This window comes from Bison bison, unplaced genomic scaffold, assembly GCF_000754665.1.
Source record: "Bison bison bison isolate TAMUID 2011002044 unplaced genomic scaffold, Bison_UMD1.0 scf7180017864527, whole genome shotgun sequence".
Taxonomy (NCBI): domain Eukaryota; kingdom Metazoa; phylum Chordata; class Mammalia; order Artiodactyla; family Bovidae; genus Bison; species Bison bison.
Window position 1 is genome coordinate 9,741,456 of NW_011495078.1, and position 16,646 is coordinate 9,758,101.

The following is a 16,646-nucleotide window of genomic DNA, read 5'->3' on the forward strand; positions in this document are numbered from 1 at the left end:
TCCAATAGAATTCATGCATAGAGAGTCATACATAGAGAAAGTGAGTCGTTCGGTTGTATTCAGTTCTTTGTGCAGTTAGCCCACCAGGCTCCTCTGTCCATGGAATTCTCCAGGCAGGAATACTGGAGAGGGTAGCCATTGCCTTCTCCAGGAGATCTTCCTGACCCAGGGATCAAACCCGGGTCTCCCACATCGTGGGGAAGATTCTTTACCATCTGAGCCACCAGGGAAGTCCGTACATAGAGAGAGAGAACTTTAAAAGTTTTATAACCTGAAAGTCACTAATAACTCTTCAAAACTCCAAGCCCTACAACAAAACTGAACCAATATTCGATTTAAGATTCTAGTATATGTGGTGGCTTAGAGCTCACAGCTCTTATTTTATTTAGCTCCCTACTTTCAGTCCACTTACCAGCACTGTGATTTTTACTTTTTATTCAATAAATTCTCTTGTCCCCGACAGCACTAAAAGTTAACTTATAGTAAATATAGTGTCAAAACATTTAGTGTAACCTTCTTCTATAGTTTTATAGTCAAGGTATAGTCTGAGTAAATAGACTAGAAAACATACTGTATACAATCAAAGTTTTCCAGTTGACTGCCAGTACCAACTAAGACAAAGCAGAATAGTAGACATGGGCTTCCCAGATGGCCCTAGTGGTAAAGAATCCACCTGCCAATGCAGGAGATGGAAGAGATGCCGGTTCAATCCCTGGATTGGGAAGACCACCTGGAGAAGGAAATAGCAACCCACTCCAGTATTCTTGCCTGGAAAATTCCATTGACAGAGGAGCCTGGTAGGCTACAGTCCATGGCGTTGCAAAGAGTCAGACACGACTGAGTGCACACACTTACAGGCACACACACACACAGGCACACACACACACATGCACTCACACACAGAATAGTAGACACTTACAGGTAGAAGTTATCTTGGAGTCACTTAGTTCCGAGATGAAATAACATGATGCTATCAGTATCACTGTCACACTTCCATGGATCTAAAGGAAATATCTTCTTAAAAATATAATCCAAACTCAGCCTCTGTGACGGCAGAGCTCAACACTTGGTACTTTGCCTCCCTACCCTGAAACTCACGCAGGGCCAAGGTCTTTATCCTCTGCCCATTCAGCCTCTATTTTATATTTTATTTTTAAATACGTATTTATTTAACTGTGCCTGTGTCCGGTCTTTCCTTGCAGAGCACCCTGTCTGTAGTTGTGGTGCCAGGGCTTAGTTGCCCTACGTCAGGTGGGGACTTAGTTCCCCGACCAGGAATCGAACCTGTGTCCCCTACATTTTGCAAGACAGATTCTCAGCCACTACCACCATGGAAAGTTCTTCAGGCTCTGTTTTAAATGGCTCTCATTTGACTGTCCCTTCTTGGGAGGGCGTCTCTTGAAAGTGAGGACAGAGATGAGGTGGACAAGATTAGCTCAGATGAGAAGTTTTGCAAAGCCCAAGGCTAGGCAGTGTGGGGGCCTCTTTGCAGGCCAAGGTGGAAGGGAGCCTGTTTCCATATGGAGCCAGTGTGGGAGCTGGAGTGGTGCAGACCTGGAGAGTTAGATTCACCTAGGAGTTAGCATGCTTCCTGAGAGTTTGGCAAAAGGGGAGATGGAGTTTGCAGGACTGAAAAAGTGTATTTGAATTGATAGGCCATGAAGTTCCATCTAAATGAGACAGGGTGAAATTGAAATAAAGAAATGGCTACTGCCAATGGCTTTAGCATTAATGGTAACCCACTCCAGTATTCTTGCCTGGAGAATCCCATGGAGAGAGGAGCCTGGAAGGCTATAGTCCATGGGGTTGCAAGAGTTGGACATGCCTTAGCAACTAAATCACCACCACCACTATGATTTTACTCCAGATTTCAAATCCATAGTATTTATGTTTATGGATGACTTAGTTTAGTTGCAGTAAGTGGTGACTCTTAATTAAAGAGTTTTTATTTACTGTAGGTTTTTAAATATTGTACTGTGCTGTAGCAGTCTACCAGTTGTGTCTGAATCTTTGCAACCCATGAACTGGAGCCCACAAAGCTCCTCTGTCCATGGATATTTCAGGCAAGAATACTGGAGTGGATAGCTATTTCCTCCTCCAGGGGATCTTCCTGAGTCAGGGATCAAACGCATGTCTCTTATGTCTCCTGCATTGGCAGGTGGATTCTTTACCATTGAGCCATTGGGCAACTTTTAAATACATGTAATGTCATTTTTCTTGGTTTTCCCCAACCCTTAACTCTCAGTAAGATCTTGATCTTGTTAGTCATGATTTTTCCAACCAGTGTACGTTTTGGAAATTTAACTCCAGCATGAGGTATGTCCAACACGTACTGTATATTGATGTCGTTTTAAATACTGTTGAAACTTTGAATCGTTGAGAAGTTTTAAATGAAAGAAACTACACAACAAAATATTAAATCATGCAATCAGTGGGTTTTTTCACTGTAAACACGACTTCTCATTTAATTAATTAAACAATTGCTGGTCCTTCGAGGGTTCCTTGGGTCCCCTTGGGCGTTGAGGTCCTCCCACCCCACGTCCGGCAGACGCCCTAGTTGTGAGGAGACACCAAATCCAAGCCCACCCACTCCTCCGTCTTGACTGGTAGGTTTTTCAGAAGATACAACTCCCCTGCATTTTATTTCAGTGGGAAAAAAGAAACAAGGAGACTGAGTAGGTGAATAATGAAGGCAATTAAAACCGAAGGAGGCGTCACTTTTACACTCCGTGAATACTGTCACGGCAGATCTTCTATTTTATGGCTGACTGGTAGTAAGACACAGCAGGGACACCCTCCGAGAAAAGATTGCGCTACTATATAAGTTGTCAAACCGATTTCATTTTGAAGGCTCATCTTCTGCAAAGAAAGAGTCCTGGAAACCCGCTAAAGATAGATAAGATACATGCAAATTATATTGTAAAAGGAAAATTGAATGTCAATAACCTGAGTTGTATTCCACACCACATTTAAAATTTTTAATGTCAAGATTTTTTAAAGTAAATACCTGTTTTGCATATATTTTAATATGCAGTAAAACTATATTGGTATAAGGTAATTTTTATGTCCAGCAAAAATCTGTACATGAATGTTCATAGCAACATAGTAGCCAAAAAGTGAAAACAACCAAAATACCCATCAACTGATGAGTAGATAAAATGTGGTCTGTCCATCAAATGAAACATCATTTGGCAATAAAAGGTAACGAAGTGCTGATACAGAACCCTGACCTCATACTGTATGATTCCATTTGTAGCAAGGGTTCACAATAGGCAGATCCATGGGGGCAGAAAGGGTACTGCTGGTTGGTGAAGGCTGCGGAGTTGAGTGATGGGGAGTGACTGTTATGAGTACATAGATTTGGGGGAATGATGAAAAGAGTCTGGCCTTAGTTGTGAGGAAATGAAACCCCTTAATTGTCTACTTCAAAAGGTGAATTTTATGGTATTTAAACTATATCTCAGCAAAGCTATTACTTTTAAGAGTCTGAAAAAAGAGTATTAGCACCTTCCCTAGTCCCTCAAACCAGTCAATCCTAAAGGAAATCAACCCTGAATATTTATTGGAAAGACTGATGCTGAAGCTGAAGCTCTGGTCCTTTGGCCACCTCATGGAAAGAGCCAACTCATTGGAAAAGACCCTGATGCTGGGAGGGTTGAAGGCAGGAGGAGAAGGGGACAACAGAGGATGAGATGGCTGGATGGCATCACTGACTCAATGGACATGAGTTTGAGTAAGCTCCAGGAGATGGTGATGGACAGGGAGGCCTGGTGTGCTACCCTGTATGCGGTCGCAAAGAGTCAGACACGACTCAGGGACTGAACAACTGACTTTGTCATGACCCCTAAGTTGCTCCTGCCGAACTGCAGAGCCAATCCCCTTTCATTCATGTGCCTCCAGATCCTACTGCTAACAGTGTGAGTTTCCCCTGTAACTTCCACTTGAAATTCATTAGAGATGTTTTTGATTGAGTTTGCTCTTCCCTGACCAGCAGGGTTGTTTGTTCCAGATCACATCCTGTGCAGCTGGCCCATTCTCAGGTTAACTGCTCATCTCTGATTCAATTAGCTGCAGTCAGACACCTGCAGAGTGAACAGGGCCTGACCTGCACAGGGATGGTTTAATATGTGATTATGTCATTAGACACAGAAAAGAAGAGGCACTTGTAAACAAAGTGCTTACCCCTATTTACATCTGTAAGATTGGACGTGAGGGGTAAAATAGCAAAAATCACAGATCTTCTGTCCCGAAAACCTGCAGAAATGAATTAAACAGTTCATTACCAGCCTGGAAAAAAATGATACTAGCAGTCACCCCACAAAGAAAAGACTGCAATTTCATACCATTATCTTTGAATAGCAGCTACTAGGAAAGAGAGGGGGAGAAAGAGAGAAAGGATCAGAGAGAGAGAAAGTGCACTCTAGGTTCATGCCTGAAGCCTGTTTTCCAGAAGTTGAAATTAAATTGGAAAAGCAAATCCTAAAATATGTGCCCATCTCCCTCAATTTGAGGAGCCTCAGGCTCCAGGCTCGGAGCCCTGGAAAAGACATCAAGAATCTCCCACAAGTGTAGAAGTGATTGATTCACCCCATTTTACCAAAGGCAAGATAAAATGCTGGAGTGTTTTTATTTTTCATTTTTCCCAGTTGGGAAGAAGGCTTGTGAGTAAAAGCAAAACAGTCATAATTTCTAAAAACTAAGGCTTTTCCATAATAAACAAAAGTTCAGCAGAGTGAAAGGAAGAAGAGAAAAGAAGAAAATTGAAATCAGGAGGGAGCAGGAGCTGGGGAGAAAGCCGTGGGGGAGACCAGCTGTCCTCTCCTGGTACCCAGAGGACTAGGACCAACAGAATCAACCTGTCTTTGTTCTCACCTGGAGTCAGTGGGGTGCAAGTGATGTGGAAGGAAGCCAATGGGCTTTGACAGCAATAAAAATTTCCAGAATCTACCCACAGTGGGGAAATGTCTGAGTCCTAATATTTCAAGCTTAACTGTCCATGGCCTCAGCCAATACTTCTCTCCCTGCAAACCATTCTCCTCGTACTGGGACCACAAAACATAGACAAATGTAGTCGACAAATTGAAACAGGATACTAATGATGGACATGGGAATCCCAAGTGGCTCAGCAGTAAAGAACCCGCCTGCCAATGCAAGAGACACAGATGTGAGTCCAGCCTCTGGGTTGCGAAGATTCTAGGATTCTTGCCTGGGAAATCTCATGGCCAGAGAAGCCTGGCAGGCTACAGTCCATGGGGTTGCAAGAGTCAAACACAACTGAGAGCCTAAGCCACCACCAATGATGGGCATGAGCTTCTGGGATCCCTTTCTGACATTGTATTGGAGGGAATAAACGATCTAGATGAGGAAGTTTAAAATGAAGGCTTTGCATTTGCAGCAACATGGATTGACCTAGAGATAATCATACTAAGCAAAGTAAGTCAGAAAGAGGAAGACAAATACCATATGATATCACTTAGGCGGAATCTGAAATACAACACAAATGACCATTTCTATGAAACAAAAGCCAACTCACAAATGAAGAATAGATGTGTAGTTTCCAAGCATGGGGTAGAGGGAAGGGCAAGGGGAAGCTTGGGAGCTTGGGATGAGCAGGTGCAAACTCTTACATACAGAATGGATACACAAGGTCCTACTGTAGAGCACAGGGAACTATATTCAGTATCCTGTGATAAACCACAATGGGAAAGGATATATACATGTATAACTCAATCACTTTGCTGTACAGCAAAACTTAAACACACATTGCAAATCAACTATACTTCCATAAAATAAAATGAAAAAAGAAGGCTTTGACAGTTGTGGAGGTAATTAGTCCAAATTAAAACAGTAGTAAGAGAACTCCAAGGAAAGAATAAAAAGGTTTCTGGGTAATCGAAGCCTCCAGTAAGAACATCTGTAAGAGAAGAGAAGTGGAATTTATGCCAGACAATCTGTAAAAATCTGTGAGAGTCTGGAAGCAATTTGAAGTAGAAGGAAGAAAGTCTATATTTCTTTCCCCAAGGAACTTGTGAAAAACAATCAGAAACTCTCAACCAAAACAAAACTAAACTAAAAATTGTATAAGAACACCGCGATTCCAATAAAGTGAATTAAACTGGGCCAGATCCTGAAACCTTAGTGAAAAGTAAGGGGCCTCCACCTAATGCTTGAACATCTACCTTCTAATACCAAATGTGTCATAATATTTGGAGCCCTGGAGAAGGAAGTATTACCCTAGGACATTACCAGGATAACATTATTACTTAGCAATATTTTCATAGGCAACTCATTGACTCTCCATCTATTGATTGTCAGTGTACCAACAAGCATGGAAGACCCAGTGATGACTGAACAGCAAAATGTAAATATGGTTGAACAGAGTATAGTAATAATAATTCACAGCATCTCACAATACATACTTGCAGGTGGCTGAGCTGTGCAGAAATGAGACTTTTTCCTCTGGAACTCTGTAAAGACTAGAGGGTAACCCAATGTTCTTGCTCACATTGCTTATCTCACAGCAACAGTTTATAAACCCATAGCTCCATGTTCCCAAACCTTCACTGAATGTACGATGGCTGAGTGTCCATGAAAGCTCATGCTGTAGATGAAAACAAATTAGGTAGGTTTCTGCCCAAGAAACTTAAAGGTACACCTGAATTTCTGGCCTCTAGGTACCAAGGATGAATCTACTGGACTAAATCACAAGTTTCCCTGTCACTTTTAGGGAAAGAAACCCATGTCCAGGAAAATGCCTTTTGCCTTGGTAGATGTTTTGACTTTTCCCCCCTTTCATTGTTGAGCTGTTTGGATGTCCACAGACTTTCACACTGGTGACATCTCTGTTGAAGAAGATACAACAATCTGGTTTTTTTTTTTTTTCCTGTGTGTGAGATCTTAGTTCTCTAATCAGGGATTGAAGCTGTGCCCCCTGCAGTGGAAGCATGGCATCTTAACCACTGGACTGCCAGAGAAGTCTACAATCTGATATTTTTATGTGAATCATCTTCAGAACTTGTTTTCCTTACCTTCAGATGTAATAAATATTCAATAGAAAAAAATACAGGGGAAAAAGAATTGCCCTCAGTGATAGGTCTGGCACACTTATGACATTAAACCACATGTTGAAAACTTCTCTGAAGCATTTTTAAGATGAATTAAAGCTAATACTCGCTTAAGCACCCCTGGCAAGGAAAGTATTAAACTGTCCTTGTTGATGCTGTGCTCAAGTACCAGTAACAACATACTTCTTGCTTTCATAAACAGAACACTTTGTAGGGTGATGAGATTATAGAAAAATTAAGTCAAGAAGAAGTTAAATGTTTCACACATGGACTAAGGCTCAGAGGAAAAACGTGTCTCCTAGTTTGAGATTCATTGAACAATTGTTCCTTTCTTCATACAGACCCACTATGTGCTGGGCATTGAACATTGCACTTGCAAAAAAGTTTATTATCCCTAATAAAGAAAACTGCCAAAAGAGCTTACTGTGTGATCAAGTCTGGGAAGTAGTAGATTCAAGACTTCACTGAAGGCAGGAAGCAGTACTTGGAAAGAGTACTTGCTTTGACATCGTGATGCCTAGTGCTACTTTTGTTACTGCTAGAGTGACTTTGGGCTAATTGCCCGATTTAAGCCTCTCTTTCTTTATCTTCAAAAAGAATGAATCATGTTATATTATCTTTCGAGTCCATTTTGCCTCTAAGATACTATCAGTGTAACAGAACTCTTATCGGGCTCTGTCCATCTGTCTACTATCCTGGACTTTATTTCTTAGAATCCCAATACTTAAGAATTTGATTTATGTCTTGCATTGTCTTGAAGTCTATAGCAGTTTCTTTCAGAGCCACTCAATTCCAATTGTCAGCTTTCCCAGATGGCATCATAAGTTCTCAAGAAGTTCTTGTTTATTGTACAGAGAACATAAACCAAAGGTGGATATAAAAGCATATATTTAATAAGAAAAAAATGTATAGGAATGACCCTAACCAAAGATCTTTGCAGAGAAAGAATGAGTCTTTGAACTTGGTTGGCTTTTGTTGAGTGCTCTTTTTAATTTAATTCAATTTTACTTTATCTTTTACTTTATTTTTGGTCTTGGGGTTTCTTCCATGGTCTTGACTCTGCTTTGAAAAAAAAAAGTTTTAAATTATGAAAAAATGTGATCATTTTTATGAAGTTGCTTAGTATTATCATATCATTTTAGAAATATTTCTTTTTCAGAGTCTTGTGTTTTTAACATAACTGAAATGATTTGATAGATGAATTCTATAAAAATAAAATTAAGATTATTCTTATTTGCCTTTAGACAATCGAATGTAATTTGCTATAAAAATAAGTTGTGCTTGACAGCAAAAAATAAAATAAATTACACTAATCCCTTGGAAACGTGAAATAGTCAGCTTGCTAAAAGGTAAAAGCAATAGAGGCAACAAGCTAAGTTTCCTGATTTTTTTTCTAATTTGCTCAGCAGTATTTACTACCAACAAGGCTAATTTTAATTCAAGGTAATTATTTTAGTTTTCCACATTGAATAGGTAGATATCAGACTTTTAAGATCGTTGTTCTTAGTTCTTTCTCATCTGTTGAATGAAGGCTCTTCTTTCCCTCCTGAATTAATAATACTGAGGTCAAAGTCCTAATTTTAAGTTGCGTGCAAGTGCAGAGCTGGTGTTTAATCCCTCCATTCTTTCCCTCTGTAGGCGTTCATGTCCATGTTCCAGATTCTTACCCAGGAAGGATGGGTTGATGTCATGGACCAAACACTAAATGCCGTGGGACACATGTGGGCGCCTGTGGTTGCCATCTACTTTATCCTCTATCACCTCTTCGCCACTCTGGTGAGTTTCAGGTTTCTTCTCAGTTGTCTGACCATTCATGATGGGGTGAGCACCAACAGGTTCCTGGTTTGTTGTCAGTTTCAGAACCAGAGAACCGAGGTAGAGTAGTCCCGTTGGAGGAGAGTCCCTTCCATTCTAACTGTCTATGAATCCAAGAACTACTTGAGGAACTGGATTTCAGATTTAAGTCAGAAGCTGTCTCCACCAAAGTCAAGTGGCTTGCATGAGGGAAAATGAGACAAAACAAATGGAAGTCCCAAGTCCGTGTACTGACTTAACCATTTCTAAACATCCACACCGTCCGTGATCTAAGAATCAAACCAGAACTAAATTATTATTTTTTCTTTATCATGTAGAAACACTCTCTTTGGTTTTGGTGCAGCCTCTTCACAGCTGTAATTAAACTGAAAACAGAAGCTGGAGACCTCAGGGTGCAGTCAGTTAATTAGAAACCAGCTCAGTGTTACTGCGCTTTGTGTGACTAAAAGAAACACATGGGGAAGAATAAAACACATGGCTGTGAATATTGTAAACGGCATGATAAAAACTAAATGCCAAAATTCAGGAAAAATTTTCCTCTGTCACACAAGCAGATTTTTCTCTTCCATGTATGTCTATTAAAAAGAAAAGAAAAAAAATTATGAAATGTGGCCTGCATCCTAAAAGGATATAATCCTTAGGTCTTTCTAATGCCAGATATACATCTCCACACAATACATTTGTATATATTTAAGAATCAAATTTAAGCTCTCATATTGTGCTAAAAGTTCCAAGGGAAAGAAACAGAATGTTACCGTTCATTAGGAACATATGAAATAAAAATAACTGCTACTCTTTATTGAGTGGCAAAAAGCTTTATAATAATTTTATTCCTCATATTTGGGACAGTCAGGTTACGTAATAGTCCCACTTTACAGATGATGAAACTGAGGAGTTAATTTGCCCAGTGTCTCAAAGAGTATAAACACTGGAGCCAGAACATTCCCAGGCCAGCCTGGTCTCAAAGCCCATGATCTTGCAACTATTTATTGCTTCTTCCCTAGATTATGAAACTTGGCATTGTCACTGAACACGTCTGCAGCAAATCAGACCTCTGCCCAAGAGCCACTAAAACAAAATACAAGCGATCCCTAAGGCCCCTTCCAATTCTAAAATCTATGTATCAAGTAAGTGCTGGACAAACTACATACATTAAACTAGACACCACATTTGCTATATGCAAAGGCCTTCCAGTCGAAGACTGGGGACTTCCCTGGTGGTCTGGTGGTAGAGATTTTGTCTTCCAATGCAGAGGGTTCGGGTTCAATCCCTGGTCGGAAAGCTAAGATCCTGCATGCCTTAGAGCCAAAATACCAAAAACATAAAGCAGAAGCAGTATTGTAACAAATTCAATAAAGACTTTAAAAATGGTCCCCATCAAAAAAAAATCTTTAAAACAAACAAACAAAAACACGGACATGTCCGTCCACAGGTGTATGAGGATTCATTGTGATGTGGAGAAAGGTCCTGGGCTCAAAGAGTGGAATCACGTAGAAATAATACTGGCATTTTTTGACTTGGGGTGACTTTAAAAATACTCTCACACATACGCACAAAGAACACTGAGTGGTAGGAGTGGATGTCAGGCTTCTAGAGACAAATCTGGCTGCACCTGTGTTGGCAGACCCTTGGCCCTGAGGCCTTTGCATCCTCCTTCTCGGGACATGTGTCATTCATTTATTCATTCATTCACTTACAAACTCAGCTAGTTTCTGTTAAGCAGTTACTGTGTGTTTCAATGGGTTTCCCAGGCGGCGCTAGTGGTAAAGAACCCCCTGGGAAGATCCCCCGGAGGATGAAATGGCAACCCACTCCGGTATTCTTACCTGGAGAATCCCATGGACAGAGGAGCCTGGTGGACTACCTGTCCATGGGGTCGCAAAGAATCGGACATGATTGAAGCAACTTAGCATGCACGAATGTGTTTAAGTTCCTTTAAAACTATGGAATACCTTCAAGACTATTGATCATTGGTTAAATTCAGGATAGATGGTTGAAATCATCTATGTATGGGAATAATCTAATTGTTATTCTGTTAAAACAATATAATCTCATGCTGTCAGCCATGCAGAGATTTGATTCTTAAGTCAGAGTCTAACACAGTAATATGTAAGCAGGAAGAAAAATGATCTAGCCTAGTAAATTAGTTAGCAAAGTAAATTTTTTCAAGTGGATTTCTATAGGAATCACTAATATAGTGAAATAAAATATTAAATCTGGTAACAGATTTCTTGTACAGTCTGAATTTTCCTTATTGTGCCAAAAACGTGACTTTGATTGTGGAACCCTGAAGGACTTCCAGGGACTCCTGAGATTCACTGAAGCCTTTAGGAATCCACAGAACGTAGCTTGAAAACCTGTATCTAATTCTACGCCTTCATTCTACGGATTTAAGTGTCTGCCCAAAACACTCATTGTAATTTTTCAAAAATTTTAAAACTGAAAATTGAAAGTGTTTGTTCTTTTGTTCATAATTTTTTCGAATCTCTAAAAAGTTGAGAATTTAAAAGTCTAGCAGGTAGCACAGTGGTAAAGAATCTGCCAGCCAGTGCAGGAGACACAGATTCCATCCCTGGATTGGGAAGATGCCCTGGAGGAGGGCATGGCAACTGGCTCCAATGTTGTTGCCTGGAGAATCCCGTGGACAGAGGAGCCTGGTGGACTGCAGTCCATAGGGTCACAAAGAGCCGGACATGACTGAGCGCGAACACACACACACACACACACACACACACACACATACACACAGGTCAGTGAGGGCGGTCTGTTAAATATGGTGGAGTTCAAGACTGCAGACTTGAGGTCCAAAAATCTAGATTCAGTATCTGTCTCTGCCAGTCTCTAGATGTATGACTGTAGAAGAATCAGACAACTTCCCTGATCTGTTTGTTGTGTTATGTCTGAAAGTGAGAGTAATAAGACCCTGGCACATCTAGCTTCCAAGGCTGCCAAGTACGTGTGAGGTGAGCTTGTATTTTTGAGGGTGCTTTAGCCATGGTCTAAGAGGACGATCGTAACGATCACCAACCCTGAGTTTCTTCAAGTTTAAGTAAGATGGTATGTACATTTCAAGCTATATCTTAATAAATGCTAAAATGTCATTTCAGATGTTTTTAATTTGTAAAAGTAAAGTATTATCGATCAGTTTAAAGCATCAGGCAATGGCACCCCACTCCAGTACTCTAGCCTGGAAAATCCCATGGACGGAGGAGCCTGGTGGGCTGCAGTCCATGGGGTCGAGAAGAGTCGGACACAACTGAGCGACTTCACTTTCACTAAAGCATCATTTATGCCCAAGTTTGTCTCTCTTTTGGTCTTCCCCACACCCATTCTCCCAGACAATGACTTTGATGAATTTGTATGAACCCATCTTCCAGTTGTTAAATCATAGTTTACTAAATTTAGCATACTATCAACTTTGTTGTTGTTATCGTTCAGTCACTAATCCATGTCCAGTTCTTTTTGACCCCATGGACTGCAGCACGCCAGACTCCTCTGTCCTCCACTATCTCCCGGAGTTTGCTCAAATTCATGTCCCTTGAGTCGGTGATGCTATCTAACCATCTCATCCTCTGCCACTCCATTCCCCTTTTATCTTCAATCTATCAACTTTAAAAAGACTCATATTTGGTGTAATATTAACAAAGTACAGTTAAAGTACACACATAGATTGCAAGATACATCCCAATTTCAGATTGCTAAAATGTGAAAACCAATGTGCATCTTAAAATCAATGGACTGCGGTAGTTTTCCACGTTTATACATACCCATTAGAATATATAGTGTTGTAAACCATCTACAGACATTTTTATACCCTTGGTTTTTAAGATCAGTATGATATTTTCAGTTTGAGGAGCACTGTTCCAGCGCATGGCTGGCCCTGTCTGGAAGGAATGCCCGCACACTCCTCTCACTGCTATAATTCCACCCCATGCTGAGGCCAAGTTATGTTTGATCATGGGTTTCCCTCCTTACAAGGGCTTTCCTGGTGGCTCAGATAGTAAAGAATCCACCTACCATGCAGAAAACCTGGCTTTGATCCCTGGGTCAGGAAGATCCCCAGGAGAAGGGAATGGCAACCCACTCCAGGCCTCTTGCCTGGAGAATTCTGTGGACAGAGGAGCCTGGCGGGCTACAGTCCATGGGGTCCCAAAGAATCGGACATGACTGAGCGACTAACACTTTCACTTTTCCCTCCTTACAAATTACTAAGAGTAGCAATTTTCAAAATTAATAGAATATATACTCTCAGTTTAGTTTTTAACCAAATATTGTTTTTGAAATCTTTTAATACACATAAAGTTAATTCAGACATTAATATATATAATATATATAGTCATATAGTAGCAGTCCATTGGCTGAACATGCCTTATTTGCTTCTCAGTTTCCTTCCTGGAGACACAACTTAGGTGGCTTTCCAATATTTTGCTCTTACCTGTTGCAATGAATACATTTGTACTTTGTGTACAGTTGTGCAAGAGTTTCTTTAGGGTATTTGGTTTAGTCGCTAAGTTGTATTCGACTCTTGCAATCCCATGGACTCACCAGGTTCCTCTGTCCATGGTATGTTCCAGGCAAGAATACTGGAGTGGGTTGCCATTTCCTTCTCCAGGGGAACTTCCCCCACCTGGGGATTGAACCTGAATCTCCTGCCTTTCAGGAAGATTCTTCACTGCTGAGCCACAAAGGAAGCCCTTTAGAGTATATACCAAAAGGTAGAATCTGGGATCCTGGTTGCTGCCCAGATGGCTGCGTGAAAGTAAGTCACTCAGTTGTGTTCAACTCTTTGCGATCCCACAGCCTATCCAGTCCATGGAAGTCTCTAGGCCAGAATACTGGAGTAGGTAGCCTTTCCCTTTTCCAGGAGATCTTCCCAACCCAGGGATTGAACCCAGGTCTCCTGCATTGCAGGTAGATTCTTTACCAGCTGATCCCGCAGGAAGCCCAAGAATACTGGAGTGGGTAGCCTATCCCTTCTCCAGCGGATCTTCCTGATCCAGGAATTGAACTGGGGTCTCCTGCATTGCAGGCGCATTCTTTACCAACTGAGCTATCAAGGAAGCTCTAAATGACACCATGCTGCTACTGCTGCTGTGTCGCATCAGTCGTGTCCGACTCTGTGCGACCCCATAGACGGCAGCCCATCAGGCTCTCCCGTCCCTTGGATTCTCCAGGCAAGAACACTGGAGTGGGTTGCCATTTCCTTCTCCAATGCATGAAAGTGAAAAGTGAAAGTGAAGTCGCTCAGTCGTGTCCGACTCAAGCACACTCTAAAACTAAATTTTCAAAATTGCATGTGTTAATCTTATACTACCCAAAAAGTTTAGAGACTGAAGTCACTTCCCCAGGTCACTGGAGATTCCCTTAAGCATTATCAACAATTGCTTTATTCTCCTGTATGTCCTCAAACTGACAGTTATTTTCATGAGGTCTATCAAGCCAGCCCAGTTTGATTCAGCACAGTTTTCCTGAATCTCAGCCACTCTCTATAAGTACTAACCTACATCCTGGCCTTCGTTGGGAAGGCTTAATCTGTGCTCTCTGAGCCTACAACTGGTAGAGAAGTTGTACTAGTAAATACAAACCAAACACAGATAAAAGCTATTATCATAGAGACACTCAGGCATGCTGTGTTTTTGATACACATGATAAACATTTGCTTCCTGATCATTCCATATCAACCTGGTCTGAAATTTTTAAAATATTGGCAGTAAAACAGCTAGAGATTGTTTTTGGACAAACACACAAATATGTGCATGGAGATGATAGCGTGTGTTATATGTGCATCGCTACCCTTCCAAACAACATTTGTAAGTTAAAATCTCAATTTCATAAGCCTCTAGGCTTGAATTTAGCTGAAAAAGAACATTTTTGCTAAGTTGTATGAGTTTTTTGTTTTTGTAAAATACTACAAAGCATTTTAACCCAAATTGCAAAAAAGAAAAAAAAAAAGCCTACATACATATACATCCTCTGACTTAATTTTTATCCACACTGGCCCATGGAGCCACACAGCCTGATTTAGTCTTCTCAGGGACAAACAAGCATGTGCCAAGCAGACAAAGAAAAAAGGTTTGGCTGCAGTTTCTGGAACAGGAAACAGCAGGCTCTCCCATCGCCCCCTGGGGGTACCAATTTGTAGCCCACAGTGAAAATCAGGCTTAAGTATACAGCAGACGCATATTTATAACCATTATCTACTGTTCCATAAAATGTCTCTCTCATCCACCAGGTATGTATTCTGAAATTCTGTCCGTGACTGATTGCAATTTGCCCAATGCTTATGAAATCCATCTTTTCCCCCCCACTTTTGTCAATGATTTGGGGATAAGAATGATGAAAGACTTAAGCAGTTGAAAGACTCCTTATTTTTCAGTGTTTTTCACTTTATTATTGTTTCAAAGGAAAGCCCTGTGATGTGAATACTGAAAGAGAGAAAATGTAATTAAGCGCTCATTGTGGATAGTCTTTTTGTTACCTTTGAAGTGCTTACATTAACACAGCAATCTCTTGATTTTGCTTCTGTAGCGGCAGCTTTCAGAGAATAGTCATGTTTTGCTGACAAAAATGGGCCTTCCAAAGTGTAAATTAAATAACTTGATTTTATAGAATTCATTTAAAAGTGCATCTGTGTTGAACATTTCTCATTTTGCATTGCTCTGATTACATTTGACTTTTCATTGACCTATATGAAAAATGAAATAGTTTCCAACTATAGCTTGCAAGGCAGCTTAGGATAGTGTGATTATGGTAAAAAGGTAATGAGGAAAAGAAATGGTAAAAAAAAAAAAGAAAAGGGAAAAGAAAACTGCAAGATGATGGGGTATTGCCCAGATTCCTGCTGTGTTTCTACTGTATCCTTGAAAATAATTAAAAAAAAAATACTAATGAAGTTCACCATAGAAAAGGAAATAAGATTACAGGTGACATTTCAGCTAAAGGGTTGTCTTTAAGCTATATAAACAGAAAAAGAAAATCATAAGAGGAAACTTTAGAAAAGAGCTGAAAATGAGAAAGAAAGATAGGGTAGGTGTGGAACTATACGTAGGTGGAGAGAATTCAAAATAGGATACGAAGCGACAGAGATGGAAATTCTCAGTCATGAAAAGCCATTCTAAGATGGTGAGGCCACTCTTGAGGAAATACAGTGTAACCTGGAGCAGCCTGAGTCAGGCTAACCTAGCCTCTCCCTGCGGTGGAAAGAACAAGAACCCTCGTGTGCTGTGCAGGGTGGTCATGTCACAGCAAAACTGGGGGACATAGGACACTAAAGAGCACACTGCTTCCCTGGTTGAATTTCACTAAATGCATTGTGGGTAAATGGAAGAAAACCAAGCTAATACTCTGTGGTTCAGAGTTTCACACCTAAACCTAGCAAATGCCTCAGCTCAGGTGCACCTGGCGTTTTTAGTAGTGAGAGGAGTTATAGAAGAGAGGTCCTAAGAAATCATGGGCTTCCCTGATAGCTCAGTCGGTAAAGAATCCGCCTGCAATGCAGGAGACCCCGGTTCGATTCCTGGATCTGGAAGAGTCCCTGGAGAAGGGATAGGCTACCCACTCCAGTATTCTTGGCTCCCCTTGTGGCTCAGCTGTGAAGAATCCACCCAAAATGCAGGAGACCTGGGTTCAATCCCTGGGTTGGGAAGATCCCCCGGAGAAGGGAATGGCTACCCACTCCAGTATTCTGGCCTGGAGAATTCCATGGCCAGTATAGTCCATGGCATTGCAAAGAGTCGGACACGACTGAGAGACTTTCACTTCACTTTC

General features: G+C 40.9%; 1 protein-coding gene across 1 annotated transcript in view; it reads left to right on the forward strand.

Moving 5' to 3' along the window:
* The window catches only part of NALCN (sodium leak channel, non-selective), a 284,614-nt gene that overhangs the window by 142,405 nt on the left and 125,563 nt on the right, over positions 1–16,646 (forward strand). The window contains exon 13 of the mRNA XM_010831483.1: positions 8,703–8,840. Coding sequence (XP_010829785.1) covers positions 8,703–8,840 — 138 coding nt within the window. The remainder of the gene's footprint in view (positions 1–8,702; positions 8,841–16,646) is intronic.